Source organism: Trichinella spiralis (assembly GCF_000181795.1).
Source record: "Trichinella spiralis strain ISS 195 chromosome Unknown Scfld5, whole genome shotgun sequence".
NCBI lineage: Eukaryota > Metazoa > Nematoda > Enoplea > Trichinellida > Trichinellidae > Trichinella > Trichinella spiralis.
In genome coordinates, this window is record NW_003526944.1 from 5,117,031 (window position 1) to 5,144,255 (window position 27,225).

The following is a 27,225-nucleotide window of genomic DNA, read 5'->3' on the forward strand; positions in this document are numbered from 1 at the left end:
TCTTCAATTTACAACTACCAATTGCTGAAAATAAACATTTCATCGTATGCAATCGTAATGCAAAATAATAAACACTGTGCTATAAATAAAAACATAAAAATAAAAAAATTCATTGATATATAACAACTATGATAATCAAAAAATTTCATTGAGTTTCAAGAATGCAACACTTACAGTACAATAAGTAATCAGGTTTAATATTTACTGTCTTCAGTAAACTGTGTTTTAAATTTAAGAACTGTTAAGTGCGAACTGTTACTTATTATTATTGCCTAATTTAAAAATTTTTTGTGCATGTTTTTTCAAAAATGTAATCCGTAGCCATCAGCTAGCGCATTTATTTATATTTAGCAACCAAACGCCATGTGTGAAACCATTTAATCAGTTTACTGTTTCAATAAAAAGTATTAATAAATAACAATAAATTTACTGTGATAATTTGGTAAAAAACTTAAAATCAGACAAATTTTGAAAATTGTGAAGGCGAGGCAGATGACAACTGAAAATTTTCAAAAGACAGATAAGCAATACCATTTCCATGTATCTGTAAAATTAGCTCTGATTTTTTATTACTGTCATTTGTACACACGCACAAATGTACATATAATTGTTCGCTTAACCTATCAAGCATTCCAGTTTGAATCGCCGCAGTTTAAAGAAATTTAGGCTATCTTAAAATGTAATTTCAAAATGAAAATGAATGAATGAATGAATGGAATGACCAGCATGCACGTAGACAACGCAAGTAATTTTTATTTTTACAAATGATATGTTCAGTTCAAAAAGTCAAACATTTGCTTAAAAGTGGTGTGAAAAGTCAGTTCACTTTAATCACAAATGGAAATTATTGGATGAAAATACTTGGATGTATGTTTTTCTCCACAGAAACCCGGTTACCAACTTCAGTAACAATTCAATCAAAAATATGATTTAAAAAAAGAATAAAAATATAATTTAACATTAAATTGGCCGACAAGAATAAGCAAATCAACCATTTCAGTAAAATTTGTTATTTGAATAATTTTTGAAAAAATAAAATGATTTCATTATAAAACAGAGAAATAAATGATCATCAAGTAAAAGGGTTTTAAAATTAATTAATTCGACGTATTTTTTATAGCATTTAAAAAATATATCATTAAAAAAATAATAACAGAAAATTTTAATTGCTTAAAAAATAGTGGATAACAATTTTGTACAAATGTTTCGTTTATGAATTCTGTTCATCGTTCAGATGGATGGATGGTTGGTTGGTATTGAAGATTGAAATGAAGAAATTTGCCAACAGCAGACCTACATTTTTCACAGTCTGGCCTAGTCTGTCAAGTGGGTGTTGCCGGTATTGGAGGTGAGAAAAAGCGGGCACTAAAAATGGACTTGTTCTGGCAAGCTGTTCAAATGTGAAAATCGGAACATCGCAACAATAAACACACAACTTCTTGGAAATCAGCCTACTACAAACACACACACACACAGTACTTTTACAGTACTTGCTTGTTTTGTTTACAAAAACTAACAACTATCTCAAATTTAATTATACAATATTGTTGTTTGTGTTTTTCATAAATGTATAATGCAAAACGAGAAAATATTGTTTCAACAATGAATGGTCCTGAAAATCGACTTTATCCCCTCGGTCAGTCAGCACCTTCTGCCGCGGAAAGAAGCTATTATTCATTTGATACAAAAGTTTGTTCAATAATAATAATAATAATTCATTACATACATTCATAGATGATGATATTCACTTTAGAGGCCAAAGCTGGGTTCCTGCATTTGGATCTCAATTGTTCTTTTCATTCTCTTTATTCTCATTTTGATAATTTGTTTGATCGTTTTCTTCACCTTAAAGCCTGCCTACGGAACGCAAGTTTCGAACAGTCAAGTGAGTTTTACTTTTGATCTTTAAAAAATGAAATAATTTCAATTAAAATCTTTTCAAAAAAATATTAATTTATCTTTCTTCTTTTTGCATTTCTATGCAAACAGCAGTTAACTATTTCAAAACATTACAACAACAGCCTTCGTTTTGCAATCAATAACAATTAAATTGATCGTATGACAAATTCAAATGATAAACTTTGATCATTCTTATTTACACTAATTTCAAACAGTTTGATTAGAGTGTGTGGAAAAAAGCATATCAACTAGTAGGATAGTTTCCAATAAAACCCCCTACTACTAATAAATTGTTTTGATAGTTTCGCTGAAATACAGAAATCTATTTATTTTTCATGCATAACAATTATACATATAATGTATGTGCATTGTAAAAGAAAATACATCAATGTATGTAGAAGATTGAAATGAAAATTAATGTAAACTTTTCAACGATTGTTTTCCTTAATCTATTCAGAATGGACCCCACTTGTTGGTGTACAATCAGCCCAAATTGAGCACACATCGTGATCTGCTTGTTGCCGATGATCTGTTGGAGTTGTTGCAAAAAAACACAGGACATCTTTGCTTGCTCGACACTGCCTATTTTGGTTCCAATTACCAGCAACTGTACTTTGAGGAACATTTGAAAAATAGCCGACACTTCGACATCCGTAAAGCGTTGGAAAAGACACCAGACGGTGGTGAACAGTTAGTACATCCGCTGAAATTTCAAGCCTATGCTCGCTCGCTCGGTTTGCAAAAAGACTGCCATGTCATACTGTACGATCACGGTGAAACCGAAGATTCAATCCTGAGCGCCACTTTCGCCTGGTGGCTGTTCAAAGTGTACAGTTTCGAACGCGTGTCGGTTTTGAACGGCGGACTGGCTGCTTGGCAACGTCTGGCGCAACGGAATGCGAATTTACAACTGGCAGCCGTGGAACGTGGTCAACCGGCGCCGGTAGTTGAGGGCAATTTCATCGCCGGCTGGAATGCGTTTTGGCTTTCCAATTATGCAGACACGTTGGAAGCTTTGAGAAAAAATCGAACCGTATTCGTCGACGCCCGCCCAACTGGTCACTTCACTGGTCAAGATCGTGACCAATTGGCCGCCAAGGCGGGTCACATTCGGGGCGCAATCAACATTCCCACTGAAACACTGCTGACTAAGCAGGGTGCATTCAAGCAGCTGCCAGAATTGAAACAAGAAATGAAAAATAAACGCATCTCAGGCAATCGCCCAATAATCGTCTATGCCAACGACGCGTTGCAAGCGTCCGCACTGTATTTCTGTACGGTTCAGGCAGGTTACAGTGCAAAATTGTTCGATGGAGGCTGGACTGAATTCAGCGCCAAAGCTCCGAACTATTTAATCGATCTGTATTAATCATTTCATGACGATTAAAAAAACTGTCAAAGCAAACTGTAGAATACCCCAAAAAACACTCGCTGCACTTCTTTTGCTTCTACATCTACATGCACACTAGGCCCAAAAGTTTCAAATCAACAAGATGTGCCAATAAAGTTTCGAAGCACCTCAAACTGCTCCTTTAACACAGATATCCATCATTTTTTATTAATTACTTGTCACAATTTTCTGCTATTGTGTGCGATGAGAAGGTTCAAAATTCTTCCACAGGCAAAATAAAAAAAAGAACGTTAAGAAATTTCTTAACATAAAAATACATTAAAAAATATATAATATTTGCACATCAAATAGGAAAGAAAAGTACAGGTTGGATATTTATTAATTTACTTACTGCAGATTATTTATCTCGTATGATTGATAACTTAATAAGCAATGACAACATGAACGCTTTGATTTTTCATTTCATAATTTTTCAACAGTTACTCAGTGAAATGCAAACAAAATTTTGACAGAACAAAATTTTAAAGTACACTATTTGCTACGTAATTCTCAATTCAGTCGTTATTAAAAATTACATATGAATTAGTGGGGACAATCCAATTCTAAACCTTATACACACGGATGAAAAAAAAATACATATAAATTATAAATAAATAAAATCGTGTACTTGAGAAAATACATTGTCACGAAGCAGTGTCATAAAACTGAATAATACCATATTCACCAGATATCATCCAATGTGGATCGGTCGCTGTCAACTGCTCACTTTGTCCCGGTTTCAAACCAGCTACAGTATCTGCTTTAACAGTTCGAAGGGCAAGAATGGGACAAGGTTTGAATCCGATTAAAGCTTGCTCAAACGGCGTCGTTGGTGGCCAATTCAAATCACCAACCAACTTACGGTAGTTCAAGTCGCCTTTAAAAATAAGCAAGTTTGATTTTTCAAGTTCTTCGTACAAATCCGGTGCGATACGCCGCATTTCATAATATGCATAGGGTGATGTCCAGAAGGTATGCTTGGTCAACACAAATGTTCCATTCTTCAAAAAAGTGGACCATCTCGAACTTAGCAGCTTTACGTTACCATCTTGCTGATTGCTAAAAAGAGTACGTAAAACAAGGTGAAATTTGTGCAGCGTTTACAATTTGTCAGCGCAAATACTTCAAATTATTCAATGTCAATAAAAAGTCCTCTTCAGTTGTATCGGAGACAAAAAATGGGAATGGTTTTGCATGAAAGCGAACCTTAGATGCCAATTTCAGCTGAAGCAAAGTGTCGGCAAGACACAGATCAGCGAAAAGTTCCAAGCCAACATTATCCAATATTATGTCGACGGTGCTATTCGGTTTCGTGGATGATCGTTGCAAATAGGAAAACAAAGCGGGCATATTGTTGATCAGAATGAATTTTTCAAGTTTTTTTAAAAAAAGCATATCCAAAGCTTTAGCTTCATGCACCGCTTCTCCACAAGACAAAGACAAGTCGCATTTGTTTCCCCAAAGAGCAAACTAAAAGCAAACAAAACCTGGTAGAATGACAACGTCATCAGAAATTAACATAAAAGACAAACCTGAACAATGTCTTCGATGTGCGGTCGTGCTTGTTCCAACGAAGCGCAGTTACAAAACGACAGCATCGTTTCGTTGAACATTTTGGCTAGCGATTCAATCGTTGCATAGGTGGACAACCAGCTTTGTTCTTTTTGTTTCGCAAACGGATCCCGATCTTTGATTGGCAAACTGTAAAATACTTGAACTCGGTAATTTTTTTCCACTCATCGCTGTATATGAATGCACTAAATGACAAACTTTGTGTTAATAATTTCCCATATTTTTCGATAAAAATAACATTCGCACAGAAGCCATGGAGCAGTAAACCACGTGGGATCCAAATTATACTGAAAAAAATTTAAATATCAACAATAAACTGAAGTTAAATTTACGTGAATCACCGTTTTTCACTAACCTTGCCACGGTACTCTGATAAACTGTTATTCCACATCAATGCATCATTCAGATTGTCTTCAATATTTGCCAATGCCTTGTCTGTAGACAGCTTATAGCGCAACTCTGACAAATGACCAATCGCTTGACGTACGCAGTCGATACTCCCTTCCTTCAATATATTTATTTATTTAAAAAAATGTAAAGTTCTCCTAAATATTCTGGGTCATAATTAAATAGCCTATCCATTTATAAAACGTAAATATTGGTTAAAATAACTTTACTAAAAAATACAAATGCATGCAACGTACCTGCGGATTATCAGTACTAGCGAACTGACATCGCGAACAATGCAAAGTATCAATCACTTTTGTCAAAATTACTGGAAGTCGATCTTTGATGGTTGTGTAAGCAAATGAACTGAATACACAAGACAATTACATTGCAATAACTATAACAATTCATCAAAAATTACTTTCTGTACTTAGCCGACAAAGCATTTGGCAAAGCTGCGCTCATTTTATCCAATCACTTACAACGTCAACAATATATAAATTCCCTATCCATAAAAAGATTACCAAATAGCAGAAACTGGCTAGATGAAAATCACTATAAAAAATACAGTCATAAATATTTAAAAGTAATTTAAATTTAACGTAAATTTTTAAATGTGAATTTATCGGTATAAATAAGAAACACAACTGAACCAGAAAACAACATTTAAACTGGACAAAGCTGAGTGTGAATAAAGAAAGTACAAATTGTAAAAATAAAATATGAAGTTTTTAACCTGAATAAATAAATAAAGAAATTAAATAAATAACAATAAAAAATATCAGTTATCATGACACAGCATAAAATTTATCAATAAAAACTATCTGAAAGGTGAAGTCTAAAAAACGACGCATTATGAAGCATTAAAATGAAATGCAGGTACAAATGTGAATTAATTAGTTAGTAAAAAAATTTTGCCTTGTAAATTCTCTGTCAAATTATTAGATGTTTACGCGTAACTCAAACGTTTGCATATTTTCAAATTTATTTAATTTAAATTTAACGCATGTAATTTATGTGCAAACGTTGGGCAGGCAGTTCTGTTGTCCATTAAAACTCGCTTTCGATAATGATGCTCAGATTTCGTTTCCTGACTGCGCTCTCTTCAGCTGAATAGTTTCACTTGGTGTTCGCTTGTTTCTACTCGGACAGGAGTATGGAAATTTCTCCTCTTTATACAGATCACCGCCAGAGCAACTGTTTTATGAGTCGGTTAAATAGTATTTGTATGAAAATTTATTCAAAAAACACTATTTTATACAAACAGATAATATACAGCAATGAAGAAATTATCACACACAATCGCCAAGATGATGACACGTAAGCAGAAACAAACGCAATACTACTACTAAATATAACACAGATGCTGCTGCAGTTTGAAGCCCTTTTTGATATACAGATACACATATATGGCAAAAATATTTTAAAAGTTCAATCAGGAATGGAAATCATTCAACTGTAACATTGTTGACGAATGATGCATTTTATACGCTAGAAATTTCACAAAAACTTCAAGCATCTCTTTGCTGTATTTTTATCAATTTCGATATTATGCCTGAACGTTTTATACTGTAATAAAAAGCGCTCATTAACAATTATTTTACCTTTCTGTACACAGTGTTTAATTTGTCACGAATTTGCCTTTTGATGATTAATTCCGAAAAATGAATCGCTTAGGTGTTGACTTCTTCGATCGACCATGTGAAACAGTAGCAAAATCACTACTGGGTAAACTACTTGTGAGAGAGATGAAACTGGGAAATGACAAGGAAATTTTTGCTGGCAAGATTGTCGAAGTTGAAGCTTATCTCGGTGTTGAAGACAAAGCAGCACATTCATACCAAGGTCGTCGAACTGATCGCAACGAGGCGATGTTCATGGAACCCGGCACTGCTTACGTATACAATATATATGGCATGTATCAGTGTGTGAACATTTCCACCGGTGGTGAAGGAGCGGCAGTACTTCTTCGAGCTGCTTGCCCGTTGCTTAACGTTGAAGCCATTCAAAAACTTCGACTGAACAGTAGCAGAAAGCGTAGCTCAAATGCATCGATTAAAATGATAGACTTGTGCAATGGTCCAAGCAAGCTTTGTCAGGCATTCGGCATAACGAAGCAAAAATTTAACAAAGTAAATTTGTGCAAATCAAATGAACTGTATTTTGCGGAAAGTATCACTCCAGATGAATCGTTCGAAATTCTCAGCTCACCTAGAATCGGTATTGATTATGCTGAAGAATGGTCGCAGAAACCTTTAAGGTTTTATGTGAAAGAGAGTCCGTTTGTCAGTCGTGTTAAAAAATTTAAAGTTTCTCATTGATGCAACAGTTTCTTTTTATTATGTTATTGAAATTTGCATTTTTAAACCATAACACTGCAATTCACTTTGTTCAACGTTTGCACAAGGTGAAACTTTTGCAAAGCTATATTTTTGTTCCACGTTCTTTGGAAATTATCTCAACGAACATTGTTCATTATAATTTGTGTGCAACCAAAATCAACTATCCTGGATTGTATTTTGAATTTTTACCAAAATAAATGTTTGCTGTGTGTAAATTAAGTATGTTTAAATTTCTCAAATTGTAACACCAAACAACCCGCCAATTATAAATAAGAAAAGAATTGCAGCTTCTCTTCTAAATTACCAAATAAAGTGAAAAAAAGTGACGCGAAAATATATTGACATGCATTGCTTGTTGATAACATGCCCGTATGTAAAACATCTTGAAGCTACAAAATTGGATTTACTACACTAAGGCAATAAGATACGCCTACCATACTGTAAAAACTTAATGAAAATCACGTTGTCATACTTATACGGTAGTAGCTTGAAAAAATATTTTTCCAACAAAAAAGTTTTTGAGCATAGATTTTTTTGAACAAAATTCGACGTAATAAAAAAAATAATTAAATGCTCATCAAACGTTTTGAAACAATACTAATCGCCGGTGCATTATTTTTAAGAATCGCTTTTAATTTCAATATTAAAATATAGAAAATAAAAAATTTCATGCATTAAACAATGAAGTGATCATCAAGGAAAAGTAAACGGCAAAAAACCATTACCTTTTATAAGATCTATATTAATCAAATTGAAACGTTGAATTATAACGCTAAACCAACGATAAATACATCGAATAAGCGGTGAATTTCAGAATGACAAAGTGAACCTGGCTCTTCAGCTCTAATCATCACTTTCACCTTCGAACGGATTCAACGACTGTACAGATTTTGAAGTATCCTGCTGATGAATTTCACAATTTTCCGCGTCGGCATCCTTGTCAGGAAACAATGTCTTCCCAAAATATGAAGTTAAAGTTCCAATAACGTTATTTGTATTCAGAAGCTTAAAAAGAATTATTCTATGAATCGTGTATATAAGAAAATATTAAAAAAATAAAAAAACTCACTTCTTCTTTAAAACTGTGATTCAGTGCTTCTGATGATGTACTGCTGTCAGTTTTGCACTGATTTTGAAACCGCCTAAATACAAATTTCGACCACACTATATATGCATATAATGAAAATGCATTGATTGCTTATTATTTCTCATTATTTCATCAATTCTGTTATTTCCATTTACTAATAAATATACCATATTTTCGCTGAAGTAAAACTTAAATCAAAACACATCAATAATGCTACTTTTTCTAAAGCTGAATGAAACAGCTTTCTGAAAAGCTAACAGAATAAATAAAAAACTGAGATTTAAAATATCCCGAAGCTTACTTTTTATCTAGAAGGCATACTGGACATTCGGCTTCACTTTCAGCGTAATTTTCAAAGCAACTAGAAGAAGAAAACACACGTGGATTCCAGTAGATGGATTAGTAGAGATGCAAGAAAACAAAAAAAAGGAAAAAATCCAATTATTACTGCTGATGATAAGAATGTTTGCAAAGAAAGTGAACTGTCGGCGTTTCAAGAATAATATCACAAGCGGTACATTTGGACATTTGAAAAATCTGGGGACTGTAATAAATTTTTGCAAATTTAGACAATCTTATGAAAAATATAAAATGAAAAAAATGCAACCAACTTTTTCTGTATGTCGTCGATGATTGCTTCGGTGCGTTTTATTTCATTGCAAAGACGCAGCGAATCTTGTTCGTCCATTTCAATCGACTGGCTTTCCTTGTCCACCCAGTGGGACAAAAAATCCTGAAAAACACACCAAGCTAACAAACAACAAAACATGCAGACAGATGACCACCACAACTGCCCACTTTGACGCATGCAAATGTCAACGTTTTGCTTTTCGCCAGAGTTTGCACAGCAAGCATTGGATGAACATCTCCGGTCAGTTCACTGCTGGTCAACAACTTTTTCACATATTCTTCAGAAATTGTCGGATCTTCGCTGAAATATTGCAACGCAAAACTCCACAACGTCCTATCACCACTTTTGCGATCACTGCAACAGAATGCAGAAATTATACAGCATGAGGGGGAAAAAGATAATAAAACCAATCATTTGACCCTCTGTTGGATTGCAAGGGAGGTATAACTTATATCTTTATGTCACATCAACCAGCTTTCAAAGGTAATGTACTGCTGCTGAAATCAACAAAAGGACGTTTTAAAAATGAGATACACAGTGAAGCTGTACAGACCTTCTTCAGTTTTCTGACAGTCAGAGATGAGCATCTAACGCCAACTCATCGACACTGCTAATTTCAACAGTACATACCTTTGAAGCCTGGTCAATGTGACATATGGATATAAGATATACTTCCATTGCAATCCAACAGAAGGTTTACATACAAATTTTTACAAACATTCAATTTACCCATATTTCAGGCAAGCACTGATCACAGAGTCATAATCTTTCAAAAACATATGATGCTTCAACAGATGGGAATACATTTTCTGACGTTCAAGCAAGTACAATATGCCTGGATGATATGCCCACTGGTAACAAAACCGAAGCGCTTCTAACAATGATTGGTTGTCAGACTGGTTGAAAAACAGAGAGAAAGAGAAAAAATGAAATTGTTATAAATTTGATAAACAATGAATTTGCTTACAGAAATGTTTTTCAATAACTGGTCAATTTTTCGGGATATCTGCTCTTTAGCAGCATTATTTTCCGTGGTCGAAGAATATCGTCGCAAATAAGCATACAGTAACAAATTGTACAATTTCACGTCGACTTTATTGGCCTGTTCACAAATGGCAGAGTAACAATCGACCAACCGAGTAAATACAGAATAAGAAAAAGAAGAGCAATGGAAAGTTATTACCATCAACGATTGTTCCAAAAATGCTTCCAAACGATCCGGATGAGCAATCAGACGAAGTACAACAGACTGAACCCAATTTTTTTCTGAACATCCACCTCGTTTTACTGGAACAATTTTTCAATGTTAAAAAATCAAATAAAATACAAAAGAAAAAGTACACACAATTTTCTCCAAGCAATGCCATCGTTTCTTCAGGAACGTTTTCCAACAACAATTTCGAATAGCGAGTGAAAAATTCAGCTATCTGCAAAATATGAAAATATCTGCTGAAATAAAATTTCAAAAAAAAAAACAAAAAATTTAAAAAGATAATATTCATGAAATTGCTTGCACACCACATCCGATTCCAATGAAGAGATGTAATTGATTGCTTGTTTGAAATCTTTCAAATCGGACACGAGCAAGTCCAAGCAACGTTTCGGATAACCGTGACGCTTGGTCAAAAAAGCCGCCTGCCTGTAAAGACCAAACTTTCGAAACAGCTTCACCGCAGCTTCAACATCCAAGGGTGCAACGGTTTCTTTGTTCTAAAAAGAGAGAAAACAATTATTACATTATTATTATTTTTTTTTCTATTTAAATTCAAAAATTCACCTGAATAAACGAGTTGATTTTGTCGATTGCATTCATCTTGATATAGCAGGATAGCAGTACATTGGAGTGGTCGACGGTGCCGAGTTTGGCATGGAAAACTGCTTCCAGATATTCGGCCAAATTTTCAATTCGATGCGCATCAAGAAGCTAAAATTTAAAACATAACCAAGCAAAACAAACGAAAAGCAACTGCTGTATCACTTCACCTTTCGAATCACGTAAGAAGTATCCAACGTGCCTATGGTTCTCATGTACTGCTTGAGCGCGTTGGAATAATCTCGCTTTCTATTTTTCAACAATTCAACTACAAAGCACTGAAAACAATCTGTATCTAATCTCACTTGTAAAAATAGTCCCCGTAAAATTGATAAATATTCGACAGTTCCCTCTTGCTGACATTGTTTCTCTCTGATACTCTAAAAATGGAATCAACTGACAATATTTAAAATTTCTGATACAAATTGTCACTGATTATATATATATATATATGTTGATTGATTCACTTGATTGCCAGGTCGAACAAATTTTTTCGAAACAAAATATCCAACTGCGATTCAATGCTCATTTCTTTCAAACGGAACAATTTTCCAGATTCCATACACAGTATGAATATGAAATTCCAAGCAATGAAAACTTCGCTGATATCCGGGAACGATGCTTCATAAGCTGAAAACATCAATAAAATAAAATTTCAAAAAAAACAGATAACTAGATATAATTTCAATATTAACCTATGAAAGAGTTTTGCATATCGTAGACGGTCAACGTGACTTTGTCGTCGTTGATTTCATTACTGATTATATGCAACGAATAAGATTAATTAATAATTTTTGTCTGAAAATCTTTTCAATTTCCATCATCAATTACTTGACAGAAAGTTCAGAAACGACGATCAAGTAAGGACCATGAGAGAGAAGAATTTTTTTGTTTCCACGAAAAATTTGACAACCACCTTTTTCTTCGGGCTGGTAAAAGTAGAAGCCCATGTTTCGAGCGACGACAAACTGATTTTTCAGCTCTTCCCCAGCAAGAGCCCAGCATCTACGCATATGCAAACCTTCCATTTCTAAAACTGTCTACAAAGAGAGGAATATAATTATAATAATAATAACCATAAATAATTAACCACTGTTCACTTTTGTTATGTCTTTCTCTTTGAAGCTGATCGTAAATGAAAACGTAAATCTCGTAGTGACCACATAAAGAATCACTGCCTGTGAAGAATGATCGCACAATTCCATGCCAACTATAGAGCCTTCCGAAGCGCACGTCGAACCATCTCTGATAAGCTGACTTTTCGGCTGTCTTATTAAAAATTGAAAATTCATTCATGTAAATAATTATAAAATTTAAATATTTTCCAACAAACTTTTCCTTGCAAACATCGCCACGGTACAAAAGAATGCTAGAATCCTCGAAGCCGACGACCATCAGCTGACCCGAAGAATCCACCGCAACACTGGTAACCTTAGAAATGAAAAATAGAATTTTTAATTTTTTGAAAAAAAAAATAATTAAAAACAGCACTTTGACTGGCCGATTTCCAGGACTTGTCTTTGAACAACGCACGGCGAACGGTTTGCCCTGCTTGTCCAATTTGTCCAAAAGCCAAACTTTCAAATATGGATTCACACCGTTGTCATCTTCCTAAATTTGAAATAAATAATTATTAAAATTATCATAATTTATTTAAAAAAAAGAAAACAAACGCACGCACACCAATGGAAACAAGCGAATCGCTACTTCTTGGACAGTACAACAATGACAAGTTAACTTTGTAAGCTTTGAAATAAGTGTCGTTGAAATCTTTGTCGTACATGTGCACACCACCGACCACTTCGCCAATAAAAACTCGATTGCTTTTCCAAGCAACGCATGCAATGTTAAGATCCTGAATAGAAAATGAAAAAGAAAAAAAATGGAATTAATAAAATTAATAATATTTTCTTTCAAATTTCACTTTAAATTCTGTGAACGATTCGTCAGCATTTTCAACATCTGCAATCAATTGTCGATCAAAAAACACCAAACGTCTCCAAGACTGAAATTATTGAAAAAAATAAAATAAAATAAGTAATATTCAAAAAATAAAAATAATTTCAATACTTGAAATAATGAACTGGCCATGATGATGGTTGAACTTTCACGGTCAGAATTGAAGTGTATGAAGAAAACAAAAATACCAGCTAACGCCTGCAACAATTCAGATGTAAATTAAAAAAAAAGAATATTTCACAATTATATTATAAACAAATAAATCCACCGTATCAATGAATATTATCAGTCTGGAGAAAATGGTACAACTGAAAATGAGAAATAAGAAATTTATTTCGTTCAAAGCGAAAGGCACGACGAATTAACTTCAAAAAAAGCGACCCAGTCGCTCGTGTTGTATTTAATAAGTTTAAGAAAAATACATATTTAAATTATTTTTTAAAAAAAAGAAGTGCTTCAAAATTCAACTGAAGAATTTCGATGCTGCAAAATGTTGTCAGCTGGAAAAAGTGTCAACGCATCGTTCTGCTGTGAATTGTTGTCGTATTCATCCAAAAGTTTCACAGCACTTTCGTCATGTACTCGTCGTATACCACTGCTGCTACTGCCATTATTAGTAATTATGAGATTATTGCTGTTGTTGGAATTGAACTTTTTCGACACAGCTCGACGCTTCATCGTGAAATTATCCACCACCCAGAACATGATTGTGTTGATCAAAAATGGAAACACAAGTATAACTAGAGTTACTTCGACTTTGGGATTACGAATGGGACTGAGCGCTATTTCACGAACCGATTTCCAGAATCGCATCAACAACAGCAACGTGACAAAAAACTTCTCGATCACGGATAAAATAACAAAAGCCAAACATTGATGCAACCAGGGTCTGCATTGGGGAGGGTCGCCGTATTCGCCGAATCTCAGCGTTGACCAGTCTTTGCGACACGAAGCCACGGCAGTGACCAATTTCACTCCTGTATAGATGATCAGCAAACCCAGTGTAGAGTCGAGCAAGAAGCTGACAAAATACCAAGTACAAGGATCACCACGAAACACGCCGGCCAGGAAAATATTCATCGCGTGTATTACGGACGAGCCGACCGCTTGTTTCGACGTGTCGAAAAACCAAATGGTCCACGGGCGTCTGGTCTGCTTCGGCTCGAGAAGACGCTTCACAATTAACGAAGCGAATGCCAGAGTGGCCAGTATTAATTGTATGGACAAACCATAACTATCGACCAAATCTTCAGCACGACAACGCACACCGTTTGTCGAATCAGCAACATTCGTTGCCATTGGTGAAGCATTCAAAAATAAAATTCATCCTCTAAAAACATCTTCTCTTTGCCATATCATCATCATCATCATCAATGAACAAACAACTTATTCTATATTACACATTTACACACACACACATGTGTATTTTGGTAAACTTTTCTTTTCTTTATCCAAATTAAATTGTTTCCAAATCTATAAAATCGCAATTCAATTAACAACTGAATATTATCATCAACATACAAAACATCATCATCATCATATATATAGCTTCAAAGCTACCAGTATAATTCATCTGAATTCATATGACAAAAACTATGTTGACAAAGAAAGATATGGCCATTTTTAATTTCACAATATACCTAAAGCTCTTGGAAAAAAAACAAAACAAAAAATGCAAAAGGTAAATAATACTTTTTGAACAAAACAGTAAAGCAGTGTTTTTTGAACAAAAGTAGCAATTCGCTTGATTTCAAAATACAGGAGACCTTGCACTGGAACCGAGCAGTCTATTCAATAAGCCAACTCGTTTGGAATTTGCTGCTATCTCTTCCGGATCACGCATCACCTAAGAATATAATAATAAACAAAACAATCAACAATTATTACAAGTTGGTCCATCTGAAAAATTGAGCGCATACAAATATTCGATTGATATACAAAAAAATAATACACATCAATCACATACCCTGTCTGCAACGTGCTTGTAAACAAGACCATCGGATCCAACGTAAAAGTGAGAAAATCCGTCGAACCATCTTAAATAAATGTACCATGTAAAATTGATTGCATTAAATAATGCATAAATATTGAAATAAACCTGGCGTTTTTGCGCAGCGTTTCAATATCTGCACTTCGCTCACGTACAACAACATAAAGAAACTCAGGTACAGTCAGATAAAGCACTCGCCATCGCAAATGAACTGACCCTTCTTCCACAATTGGCATACAATTCAAAACCTAAAAACAAAGTTATTCAGTAACTGATAAAACAAAATTTCCTTTTCAAATATAAAATTCATTTCAATTTTATAAATTTTCCAACAACAATTTCCTTGATTTCCAATTCAAATTTGAATCACTTACGACACCAATTGACAAAAATTAACATCAAACATTGCCATATAATATCGTTATTTTTACATTCACGTTGTTGACATACATGTACACAAAATAAACAATCTGTAAACTGTGTATTTCAAATTCAACTGAAACTCGTAAAATTAAATTTTCAAGTCATACAATGTTGAATCAAATGCACTGCAAACATCGAAAACAAATTCTTATGAAAAGGAAATTCCTTTGTGCTTCTGAAAGCTTACAACTGTTACAATAAGCATACATTTTTGCACATTTAAACAGTAAAACAACATTTTGCCACTTTTTTTCATTAGCAAAAACAGTAATCATTTTCATCCTCTATATTTTTTCTTATAAAACTTAATCTGTTAAAAAACATAATAAACTTACTGTAGTTTAAAGTGCGTATATGAATATTTATCTGATATACCTGTACTCAGTTCATTGACTTATTTGTGTGGCGTGTCAATAACATGAACTACAAATATAAATATACCACATGACGCAGTACAATTCTGAGACATCTAGAGCAGTATAAAAAAATTTTTCTTAAATTACTTGCATATGATAAAAAGTCGTACAGAAGAACTATATTATCAAGTACGAATTTTTTGTTCTTATTTTAGGGACAATTTCAAAAAAAAGTACAACACGAGTATATGTACAAATTATATACATAAATTAAACAAAAATCGCACAAGTATACATTTCGTTACTTACTTTCATCTCTATGTATGGACATGGTATGCGAGAAAGTACGCTTAACGTAGCTAAATGCAACCAGTAATTTCGTAAACCCCTAAAAATGAAAAATATTGAAAACAGAAAACAAGAATATTTTCATAAGGAAATAAAGATTTATTTACTTGACTTCACTGCCGCAAATACGATTCAAGAACAATACGTCATCGCTGTAAAACGTGTAATCCAGTCGACGAAGAAAAAACGTCGGAACCTAATAAATTTATCAACATTTTAAAAATTTACATCTTTCAGTATATTTGTAATGCAAGTGAAAAATTATTTAAATAAAATAACAAACCCACCGTCTCACTTAAACGGTAAATAACGTGTTGCAGTTGATCCCAATTTGGCTTTCCTCTTTCAAAATAATGTGTAGGACTTTTTTCAGTGGAAGAAGACTGATTAACCACCTGAGAATACACGGCACTGAAGTTGAATGAAACTCGTCTCTTAACCAGAGATTCACTGACACTGTCGTTCTTTGATTTTTTGGACGACAGATTGCGTATTATTGGTATAAAATATGAATTATAATCAGGATAAATGAGAGAATTCGTACAAGAGAAAAACGGTCTTCGAAACGGTATGTGAATATCGTCAGAGTTGGCAATGTATGGCTTAAGACATAAACCAAATTCTCGAGGATCAAACTGCGTTAATTTCAAAGAGCAAAAGTTAAACGATCTCGCAGAACATGATGGCGCGCTGACATTCATGAAGGATGAATTATTAGCAGCGAGTTGGTGTTGCAGCAAGTAACGAACTGTCGATTCTATTGATTTTGAAGGAAACATTTCAAAATTTTAACAGAGGATCTTTTCAAATAATATATCAGCTTCTCAATCACGGTCACTCACCACAGAATGTACTTCTTCACCAAACGCTACAGTAACCTTATTGAAAAATATGTTTAAATTTTTTTATACAACAACAATAGTTTACAACAATACAACAATAACAACTTTAACTTATAATAAATTTTGATCAAACACAATTTAATAAACTTAACATTGCTAAACAATTTATATATGTGATATAAAGCAAATTTTTGAAAAAACTTCGAAGTTACAAAATAATAAAAATGAAGTATTACATCCACATGTGTTGCATGCAATGCGCACAATAAAATGTAACAAGTATCTTTATTGAAATTAAAATTTTATTCGCACAAAAGCAATTCATTTTTTAGCCTACTGTGAGAATTGCAGTACTGTCATTACAACTTATATAAATAGTTCTTTGCAAATCGAACACAGAACTTTTTTTTGAAAATTTTCAAACAATTTATTCAATTGACAAACATTTCATTGAACATTTTAATTAGCACACTTTATTAATATAAATATTGCAATAATGTTCAACGCGATTGATTTTCATCTATTAATAGCGAAATATTCATAATGAGATCCCTAAAAAATTGGATATTTTGGTTTAAAAGTTCACACTGCTTTTCCAATTCCTTTTTCACTTCATCGTACTGCTGCTTCGTTTGTGTAAAAACTTCTCTGCTTTTGCGTTCTTCAGTAAGCTTACGTAGCCATTCATTTTTTCCATCATAAGTTACAAGATCCTGAAAAAACTGATAATTGCAAACAATTGAACATAAGTTTAAGAAAATAAGGACTTTAAGATGATCTTCTGCATCGGCAGGTAAAAGCTCTTTTCGATAATCAGCAATTTTTCTATCAATAACTTCTAGACGCTCCAAAATTATATTTACTTGTTTAAGTGATTCATTGATTCTTTGCAGTTTATCTTGATGCTGTTTTACAGCTTCAGGAGCAGTTGGCAACTGAAAAAAGCAAAAAAAAACAGGATAAATTTCGTCAGTATAAATAAAAGATGATTAACCTGGAGTGATTTCAATGCGCCACATATATCACATGTCCTGTTGATTACTTCACGAGTGAAATCACGTCCAATAATGCAAAGTGCTAGTGGACCACTCTCGTCGTTGCTTTGCAAAATTTGCGACATGCTGAAGGCAAAAAATGGGTTGACGGTAAAAGCTTTGCTTCCTTGCGCAGACCAAGCTTCACGTTCTGCATGATGTTCCTGTTGTGACTCGTCGGCCTGAGTAGTTTTTCCTGGGGCTACGTCTATGTAATTCAAGAAAAATTTGCATAAAACATATAAATTGCCCCTCATTTCATAACTCACTAGTAGATTCTGATACAGAGGCCGGCGACGGTGATGGCACTTCTCTGCGACTACCGAAACTGTTCACTAACGATTGTATAGGGCTTGAAACGGAACTCTGGCCAATCCCTTGTGGATAACCATAGTTCGCATCAAGATTATTGCCATTTGAATTCAACGGTCTCGGCGGTAAAGGAAATGTTTGTATGAACGAGTTTTGATTCTGTTGTGACATTTTAAACGCTAGACAAAGAAAATAAAGAAACAGAGAAAAAACATCAAAATTTGTCACTTTGTATTTTTACCGTAATTAATTTTCAAGTTACATTACTGTAAAAATTGAGTGCGCGAACATAATTTGCATTTATGTCAGCTAAAATAATAAGATTAGATATAAGATGAATGAAATAATTCCTGAAACCTTAAAATATGTTTAATTAACTGAAATTGAAAATACTGTGACCAATTTGGATATAATACATACATACTGATGATTTTTACGCCAATATTTTGTAGAAAGCCATGAAACAGAATAAGTTTTATTTTTCACGTTATTACATAATAAATGTCAAAGATTAACAAGATTTTATCATGTAATTCTCAACCGTAAAGTTATTTATTATGTGCAACATTGCATATGCCTTGTAGACAGAGAATTTTGAGAAGAAACAGACTGAGAAGTGAAGCATAAATAATTTGTAAAAAAGTTTCAAATTTGAATTATACATATTAATTTAAAATGTAGCAATTTTTAGCAGTTTAACAAATTGCGGAATACTTTTAGTTTTACAGTTTTCCAAATAGGTGCGTGCGTGCATGAGCTATTTTTTAATGAGTGCGTTCATCATGAGAATTCCACTACCAATTCAATTGACCTTCCCATAATTACACCTATTATAAAATGACTATTACAAAAGAACTATTAAAATCGTAAATAACCACTGTAGATGGAACTTGTACTATTTTACTACTCTATATTGTGTTTAGTTTGAATTTCAAAAAAAACTATACCAAAATTCAAAAATAGATGGGAAGGCATAAAAGAAGCAACAATTTCATGAACGAAAGAACGAAAACAAGACAGTGCAGAGTTTTGTTGGTTAGCGTTGTGATGTATTATGTACCGTTAAAAATGAAAAAATATAAATAAATAATTTTACTACTGTTCTCATTATTTAAAAAATTCAAAAATTGTAACAGTATTTGCCAAGATGATATTTGCCTACATTTTTCAGCAGATCTTCAAAAAAATCTTCACGCATCTTCACATTAATTAGTTTACAGATAATACAGAAGAATTGGAGTTAGGCATTTCCTGAAAAAGTTATATACAATAAACTGACGGTCATGTATGCTAAAAATAATTATAATTATAACTTCTTTAACACAAAAAGCAAAAGAATATAAATATTGAGTATCGACAATAAGTTTATCAATATTTGAATCCAACATTATTAACAGAATTCAATTATGAAATAGAGAACAAACCATCAAATTAGCGTTTGCTTAGTACAAATAAAAGCAAGTTAATAATAAAAACTACTTACTGCATTTTGGTTGTTTCGACTAAATTTATTAATAAAAAATTCACGAAAATGTGATCAAGTAGCATATCTCGCCGAATGTGGAAAGCACAAGTAATAATAAAGCTTAAAAATAATAAAACAGTCTGTAATTCTTCTTTTTAATAAAAAAACAATATTTAATTTTCACTGACTACATAATGATGTAATTTTGAGATATGAAGATATTTTATATGCATATGAAAGCTGAGCAAAAACTGAAAGCAACACAAATAACAAAAGCATCCACTTTCTAAAGTCAAAAATATCCCAAACTTATCATTCACTGCCACTGATACAGTTATCAATGTTTCGAAAAATTTTTACAAATGAAAATTTCATTTCTGCTTTCGAAAAATTTCAGCAACCACGGCAATGCATATTAAAATTAAATAGCTAGCTCAGTTCACTTATCAAGTATATAATGTTATTTCAAAATTAAAAATCTTAGCACACTTTATGTCCTTTCAAATGTTAAAACACTGGTTAGTTCTCTCAGATGATAGTGTTAACCGTTTGCCATATTCATCAACATCACTTTAACACACTGCTTTGCAAATAGATGGAAAAAAACTTTCATTAAATGTATTTCTCTCCGCTTTGTTCATCTCAATTACAGTTCTTATTCAGAATGTTTTCAAGGTTAATATTTGAAGAATAATAAATAGTTCAAAATTCGATTTCAAAGTGTGTTAATGTGCTTATTCATTCATCAATCATCATAAAATACTCACAAAACAGAAACCGCTAAAATCGTTTTTGAAACTAATCTTTTACTTTAAAATGTTGAATCAAATTAAATATCAGTTTAGAAAAAATAAAAGATTAAAAAAGTAATCAAGTATTAATGGAATAAATAAAAAGTTACAGTAATCAAAGAAGGAAGTTTGCAAAATCTCATTAAAAAGGCAATAAATATTACACTTTATTCAAAATATGTTATATAATCAATGAAAATGTTAAATTTTTATAAATTATTGCTCACACCAAGTAATTTACATAACAATAAGAAAGAGTAAAAAATGAGATGATAAATACGTCAAACAAAAATTGCACTTTATAGAATATGTATTGCAACATTAATTGCAGCACAGTCTGATTGAATAAAAGAGTTGAATGAAAGGAACAATAGAAAAAATAGAATTTTTTCCTAAAATAAAATATTTAGTAAAAATTTTTGTTGCTTCTTTAAATTTTTTGCCATGATTTTAATTGATAAATAATTCATTTTTAAGAAATCAATAAATTTAAGTAGGTGTAAAATAAAATTAATTAACATAAAAACTTGAAATATTTACAATTTTTAATTAGTTGACATTTTTTTAATCTTCATTGTAAAGGGTTTTTTTACGCATTCACAGTTCATTTTAAATGCTTAGCCTTCATTATCATTTATTTGGGTTTACTGTATAAATTTTGCACGAACCTTCATAATGACAGCCGCTGAGCTTCAGTTCTGCCGTTCTCTGTAAAGTTGAGTTCCTGTTCTGCGTTGCCTTTGAAAAAATACGTTGGGTCGACTGTGCGCCGGTAATGGGCCTATGGGTGCCAAGGCGGGAAAGCATTCGGCCAGTTTTGCTAGTCATTCATCGCTGAAGCCTGTCCATTTACCGCCTCCGCCTTGCTCATTCCCTGATTCGGCGTTGCTCAATCTTGAACCGGGTAAATTTCATCTTGAAAATCAAACCAGGGCAATTTATTTAATATTTTCCCTAAGATCCATTCTTAATATAATTTTTTTGCTTAATTTTTTGCTTTTCAGTATTTTTGATTGAAAATTTAATTCATTCTTTATTGCAGTTCTCAAAAAGGTAAACTTGTTTAATTTTCCACTGCACTTGTAATGTAGAATATGAGATTATAATTTTTGTTCTGCGACTGGCATTATGTGAAATTGGCTGAGTAGTGTAATTGTCAGCTGCCAATTGAAAACTGCCTTGTGTGGAATGATCAGAGAAGATATTTTTTAAATCACACATATATATGTGCAAGAAAAGTTATAATCTTATGAGCTGTGAGATATTGAAATTTCCATATTTTGCAGATGTTTATAGCACCGAGGAGCCTGTGGGCAGCGAATCGTTGAATCAACATTCATTTCCGGTAGATCGGTGGTCATCGAATGAAAATGTAGTCAACGATGGCGAACAATCACCGTCAGATAGTGGTGGGCAAAAGTTTGTTGCTCTGTTCGACTTCTTCGGCTACAAAGCCGACCAGCTTACTCTTCGCAAAGGTAATTACCGATACTATTGTTGTAATAATATTTTAATTTCGTCTCCTATTTATGATAATACATTTATTTAGTTGATTATTTTTTATGTATTTTTTCATTAGCTATGTGTAAAGAGGAAAATAGTAGGTACCGTAGGTCAACGAGGCGGTCAGTTTCGATCTGCCTCGATTGACCTCAGCTCTCGGGCAGTCTAGGAAATATTGGCCGTCATCATTTTGGTTAGGGCTTTGCAAGGGCAACGCTACAATAGCTTTAGTGGAGGAATGGAGGCGAATGAATCGATTCTTATTTGAACATATTTATCTTTTTTCTCTTTCAATAGAGAAGCAGAATTTTGCAATGATTTCACCGAATCAATGATGCTACTTTTATCTAGATGTGCTAGTTGAAACCTTTTACAAGCGCAACAATTTTTGCATTCCTTTTTATGTTTGACTAACTTTGTCAACATTGAAAAATTGATCAAAGCATTGTTTCATAGCAAACGAAATATTGTACACTTTTCACTTGACTGTGCAGTTTCGGAATTCAATTACACAAATTTGCACAAGTCTTTTTTTTTTGATACATTTGATCACTGGAGCACATTTTGATTTTATATCTGCTAACTGTTTCAAATGGCTTGTTTTGTTAAGCATGAAAATGCGTCATTTCTGTTTGCTTTTCAAATGACAAATTCGTCCAGTTCAAAGTATTTGTTCATTGGGTGAAAAATGCGCATGAATCATTCATTCATTCATTAGCTGGATGAATCAGAGTGAAATGGAAAATTTGGAATAGAATCTGAAATGTATTATTTCATTTGCAACTGTAGTAAGCTGTGAAAGGATAAAGTTGATGTCAATAGATGAAAAGAAATTCTCTGCTGTCGAATGAAAAAAAGACAAATTATTTAAAAACTGAAATGATTTAAAATGCTTTTTATGCTTTCTTGCTTGCTTGAGAACAGAATTTTTAAAAACTTTTTATTATGTCCATTTGAAGCATAATTTATAATGATTAAGAAATTTTTCCAGTTTTTTCAAGCTTATCGTATATGTTTGCATATTAGTTCAATGTACCGGTGAATAAATTTAAAAATGCATTGAAACAGAAAATGAAACAGTTCTTTCTTTTTCAAATAAAATCATTAAATATTTTGTAATTTTCCAATATTTAAATTTACTGTAGCTTTGTGAAGCAGACAACAACGCCTGACATGTGGGTTTTTATGGAACAGGAAGGCAGATGATCAATTTAGGCGTAGGGCAGCAGCAGGTGAACGGCAAGAAAGGGGAAAGAATTCATTTGGGAATTATGGTCGATTTGAATGGCAATAGAAAATAGGATGCACCTACGGGGAAAAACGATTGATATTTATCAAATTTCATATGTTAAAAATTTTAAATTAAAAATAAAATTGTTTCTATTCGTGTCGTTTGTATTGGGTTTTTTTTATTTATAGGCGATCAGATACGCGTTCTTAATTATCACGAAAGCGGTGATTGGTGTCGTGCAGAATTGGTACAACTGAAAAGCGATGATAATACTACCACCACTAGCACTGGAGGAGGAGGAGGAGGAGGAGGCGGTGGTCGGAGAGTTGTTGGTCGAATTGGATGGATTCCAAGTGCGTACGTGGCACCGGCTAATAGCTTAGAGATGCACTTGTGGTTTCATGGCAAGATCTCCCGTAGCGATGCCGAATTTTTGCTCAGTTCAGGTATCAATGGCAGCTTTTTGGTACGTGAATCAGAATCCTGCCCTGGGCAAGTGTCGGTTTCGTTGCGTTACGAAGGCCGGGTGTATCATTATCGTGTACAAGAGGATGCTGAAGGGAAGTTATTAATCACCAACGATCACCGGTTCAGCTCCTTGGCACAGCTTGTACATTATTACAGTCGTCAAGCGGACGGTCTTGCTTGCTGTTTGTTGTATCCAGCTCCAAAAAAAGACACTGCATCGTCGAATTTTTCTCTTACTCAATCACAGCCTGACGAATGGGAAATTGACAGAACAGAAGTAGTGATGAAACAACGCTTGGGTAAATTTATCCACTGGTATAGGTTAATTTTGGGAAAATATTTTTCAATTTACAACAATTTCAGGTGGGGGACAATATGGAGATGTGTACGAAGCTTACTGGAAGCGTTACAACAAATCGGTAGCTGTGAAAACGTTGAAAGAAGACACGATGGCGTTGAATGAGTTCCTTTCCGAGGCGACAATCATGAAAGATTTGCGTCACAGAAATTTGGTACAATTGCTCGGCGTTTGTACCCAAGAGCCTCCGTTTTATATCATAACTGAATTTATGATCAACGGCAATTTACTTGATTATCTTCGCTCAGCGTCGGACTCGTCACAACTTACACCAAATGTTCTCATCTACTTGGCATTGCAAGTTTGCAACGGTATGGCATATATGGAATCCAGAAACTACATCCACAGGTAGTTCGTTGAAAATGAATATGAAATTATTATTAATTTTATCATTATTCAAAATAAATTAATTGAATTGTTTTCAAACAAATAATGGTTTTTCAAAAATTATATTTGTCCAGTTTTAAGTTGAACAACAACAGTTGTCATGTGAAATATGTATGCTACTGGATTTATTCTATGTTTAAATCTGTGTTTTGTTGTCTATTGCAGGGATTTAGCGGCACGAAATTGCCTGGTTGGGGAAAATTATTTGGTGAAAATTGCGGATTTCGGTTTGGCGCGGTTTATGGCCGAAGAAACTTACACAGCAAAAGCTGGAGCGAAATTCCCCATCAAGTGGACAGCACCGGAAGGTTTGGCTTACAATACTTTTTCGACGAAAAGTGACGTTTGGGCTTTCGGAGTGTTGCTGTGGGAAATTGCGACTTATGGTCAGACTCCGTATCCGGGGGTGGAATTCAGTGAAGTTTATACGTTGTTGGAAAAAGGCTTCCGGATGGAAAGTCCAGCCGGATGTCCGGCATCGGTTTACCGACTGATGCTGCAGTGTTGGCGTTGGAGTCCGGCCGACAGGCCGACGTTTCGTGAAATTGCAGTCGCGTTGGATGGATTATTCAACGCGAAACACTTCGACGATGAAGCCGAAGCCGGCGCAGTTGTACAGCACGTGGCGCGTGCTTCACGCCACCACATCTCTTCGCCTTCCGAAGATCGGGCTCACAGTATGAGTTCGTTTGCAAGGCACAAATCCATTTCTCCGACCAACATCCAGTCGTCCGAAGCTTCAATTCAACGTCAAACTCACTGCCGAGGTTCGTCAACTTTTACCGGACAACACAACCAACATCCTCCTACACCACCGCCTCGTTCGGCTGTGGATCGTCATCGTCACGTGCATCATACACGCGCCGGTTCATCTACTTTGTCCAATGCTGATAACAAATATGCCAAAGAGGCCACAGTGGGGATGAAAGAAAAGACTGTCAAAAAGGTGATCAATCAGTTTGGTACTTTTCCAAAGGGAAATCGCATCGATGCTTATTTTGACAATTTTCATCAAGATCAGCAAAAGGCGGGTGAGAATATATATATGCATACATAATGTTTGTTTTTGGTTTTTTTTGAAAGTGAAATTATTATGATCATAATTCTTGTTATTGGTATTGAGATGGTGGTGGTATTTGGTTTAACATTAATTCGTGTGTTTTAACAGGTAAATTTGAAAAAGCAACTTACACCACTGCTGCAGCAGGCAAAAATGATGAGAAGAAATACGTCGGATCGTCGTCGATGTCTTCTTCGTCGTTGTCGTCGATGTGTTCTTCAGTGTTCACCAACGAACCGGCAGGTTCGTCCAGGAAAAGTTCCACCAGTACCACCAAGTCGGCCCTGAACGAAGCCAACAAGCCACGCCCGACCAAGTACTCGCGCACAAGCCGCCCCCTGCCGCCGGTCCGTCGGGGTCCACCGGGTGGGGCGGGCGGTGGCTCGTCGTCGTCGTCGTCGTTCGGCCGGTCGAAGTCGTCGTTTTCCTTCAACAGCGCCAACATCGATGGAAGTGAACCCCCAACGGTGAACAAGACGAACCAGCCGGATGATGTCCATCGTGAGAAAAGTTTCCACACAGACACACAGTGGAAAGGTGGAAATTGGCCGAAATTGTCCAGTCGAAAGGCGGCCGTGAGAAAAACGCCTTCTGGCTTGACCGCAAGTCCCGCCGGTGGTGGTCAGCCGGTGCGCAGTTACAGCCAGCTGTTTGCCAACGATTTGCACAGCACCATTCGATCTTTGAGGCACGTCTCCGTGGCCGGCTGTGAAAACAGTGGACGGCGGTCATCTGCCCTCGAAACTGCTCCCAACAAGGGCGTGTTTATGGTAACGGCGGAGCGTGCGAAAATTCGTCAACTGAACAAAGTAGCCCCGCTGCCTTACCACCGCACGTTGGATCGAACCGGACAAGTGGCTTCGACCGACCACGGCTATGGTCAATTTTCATCTCAAAGTGATCATCATTATTATTTATATCTGTTGAAGTGTTCCAATGAAATATGGAAATTTTTACAGATAATTGGAATGACGACGCGAAGCAGCAACGATGGTCATATGCGGAACGTTGTAACAACGATAATAGTTCTCAGCCTGCCATAGCAGCTTTGGTGAAGTTGCCCAAGGCAGTAGTGCGTCCGGTGGCACCTGCTCGTCAAACTGCACTTTCTTCTCCGCTGAACGAATGCTGTTGTCCTTCTTCTTCCTTTAAAGATAATGATGTAAAAAAATGATAATTTTCTTGTTTTAGATCAAAATCAAAAATCAGTGTGCATTTTTGTTTTAAGGAAATTAATGGAGAAAATTTTGAACAGAAGAAAAATTTACCTGTCGCAGATTTGTCCGAATTTAACAATATTCCCAGTACTACTACTACTAATAATAATAATAGTAATAATGGTAATTGTTGTTCAACAGCAGCAGAAACAACAATCAGTAAAGAAAGTATTGTTGGCTTGTACAATACAATCAATCTTGGCATTGTGGAATTGAAAAGATCCCAGATGCATTCGAGTTCTGGCTTTATACAACTATCGGATAAATTGCATCAGTTGAAGCAGATGTGCGGCATTTATGCGGAAAATATTTCTCCGCATGGCAAATTTCGGTTCCGGGAATTGTTGTGCTCTTTGGACG

The 27,225-nt window shown here is 34.5% G+C and overlaps 5 protein-coding genes across 5 annotated transcripts; 2 read left to right on the top strand and 3 right to left on the bottom strand.

Annotated features, from left to right (window-relative positions):
• Window positions 1–2,803: 2,803 nt before the first annotated feature.
• Tsp_09247 (venom protein 2) lies at window positions 2,804–5,713 on the bottom strand. The gene is made up of 9 exons (XM_003375621.1): window positions 5,670–5,713; window positions 5,506–5,614; window positions 5,217–5,366; window positions 5,060–5,148; window positions 4,822–4,990; window positions 4,413–4,759; window positions 3,966–4,348; window positions 3,143–3,246; window positions 2,804–3,070 (listed from the first exon to the last, which is right to left on the bottom strand). Exons 1-9 carry the CDS (start codon window positions 5,711–5,713, stop codon window positions 2,804–2,806), a joined length of 1,662 nt encoding a protein of 553 aa, XP_003375669.1.
• A 1,199-nt stretch (window positions 5,714–6,912) lies between these two features.
• Window positions 6,913–7,569, top strand: Tsp_09248 (DNA-3-methyladenine glycosylase). The gene has a single exon (XM_003375622.1). It carries the CDS (start codon window positions 6,913–6,915, stop codon window positions 7,567–7,569), a length of 657 nt encoding a protein of 218 aa, XP_003375670.1.
• Window positions 7,570–8,433: 864 nt separating this feature from the next.
• On the bottom strand, window positions 8,434–14,379 carry Tsp_09249 (transmembrane protein 110). The gene is made up of 22 exons (XM_003375623.1): window positions 13,549–14,379; window positions 13,192–13,278; window positions 13,046–13,126; window positions 12,791–12,976; window positions 12,619–12,732; window positions 12,455–12,552; window positions 12,297–12,390; window positions 11,953–12,161; window positions 11,817–11,878; window positions 11,720–11,751; window positions 11,427–11,501; window positions 11,266–11,370; window positions 11,086–11,232; window positions 10,980–11,018; window positions 10,827–10,947; window positions 10,295–10,595; window positions 9,437–9,662; window positions 9,289–9,410; window positions 9,126–9,221; window positions 8,867–8,922; window positions 8,660–8,754; window positions 8,434–8,595 (listed from the first exon to the last, which is right to left on the bottom strand). The coding sequence occupies exons 1-22, from the start codon at window positions 14,377–14,379 to the stop codon at window positions 8,434–8,436; spliced, it is 3,339 nt and encodes a 1,112-aa protein (XP_003375671.1).
• Window positions 14,380–14,830: 451 nt separating this feature from the next.
• Window positions 14,831–18,556, bottom strand: Tsp_09250 (hypothetical protein). Its single transcript, XM_003375624.1, has 9 exons — window positions 18,343–18,556; window positions 18,034–18,281; window positions 17,628–17,974; window positions 16,485–16,887; window positions 16,305–16,393; window positions 16,159–16,237; window positions 15,179–15,318; window positions 15,047–15,116; window positions 14,831–14,926 (listed from the first exon to the last, which is right to left on the bottom strand). Exons 1-9 carry the CDS (start codon window positions 18,554–18,556, stop codon window positions 14,831–14,833), a joined length of 1,686 nt encoding a protein of 561 aa, XP_003375672.1.
• A 2,868-nt stretch (window positions 18,557–21,424) lies between these two features.
• On the top strand, window positions 21,425–26,822 carry Tsp_09251 (putative protein kinase domain protein). The gene is made up of 7 exons (XM_003375625.1): window positions 21,425–21,545; window positions 21,928–22,119; window positions 23,822–24,142; window positions 24,207–24,549; window positions 24,754–25,619; window positions 25,757–26,545; window positions 26,608–26,822. Exons 1-7 carry the CDS (start codon window positions 21,425–21,427, stop codon window positions 26,820–26,822), a joined length of 2,847 nt encoding a protein of 948 aa, XP_003375673.1.
• Window positions 26,823–27,225: the final 403 nt, after the last annotated feature.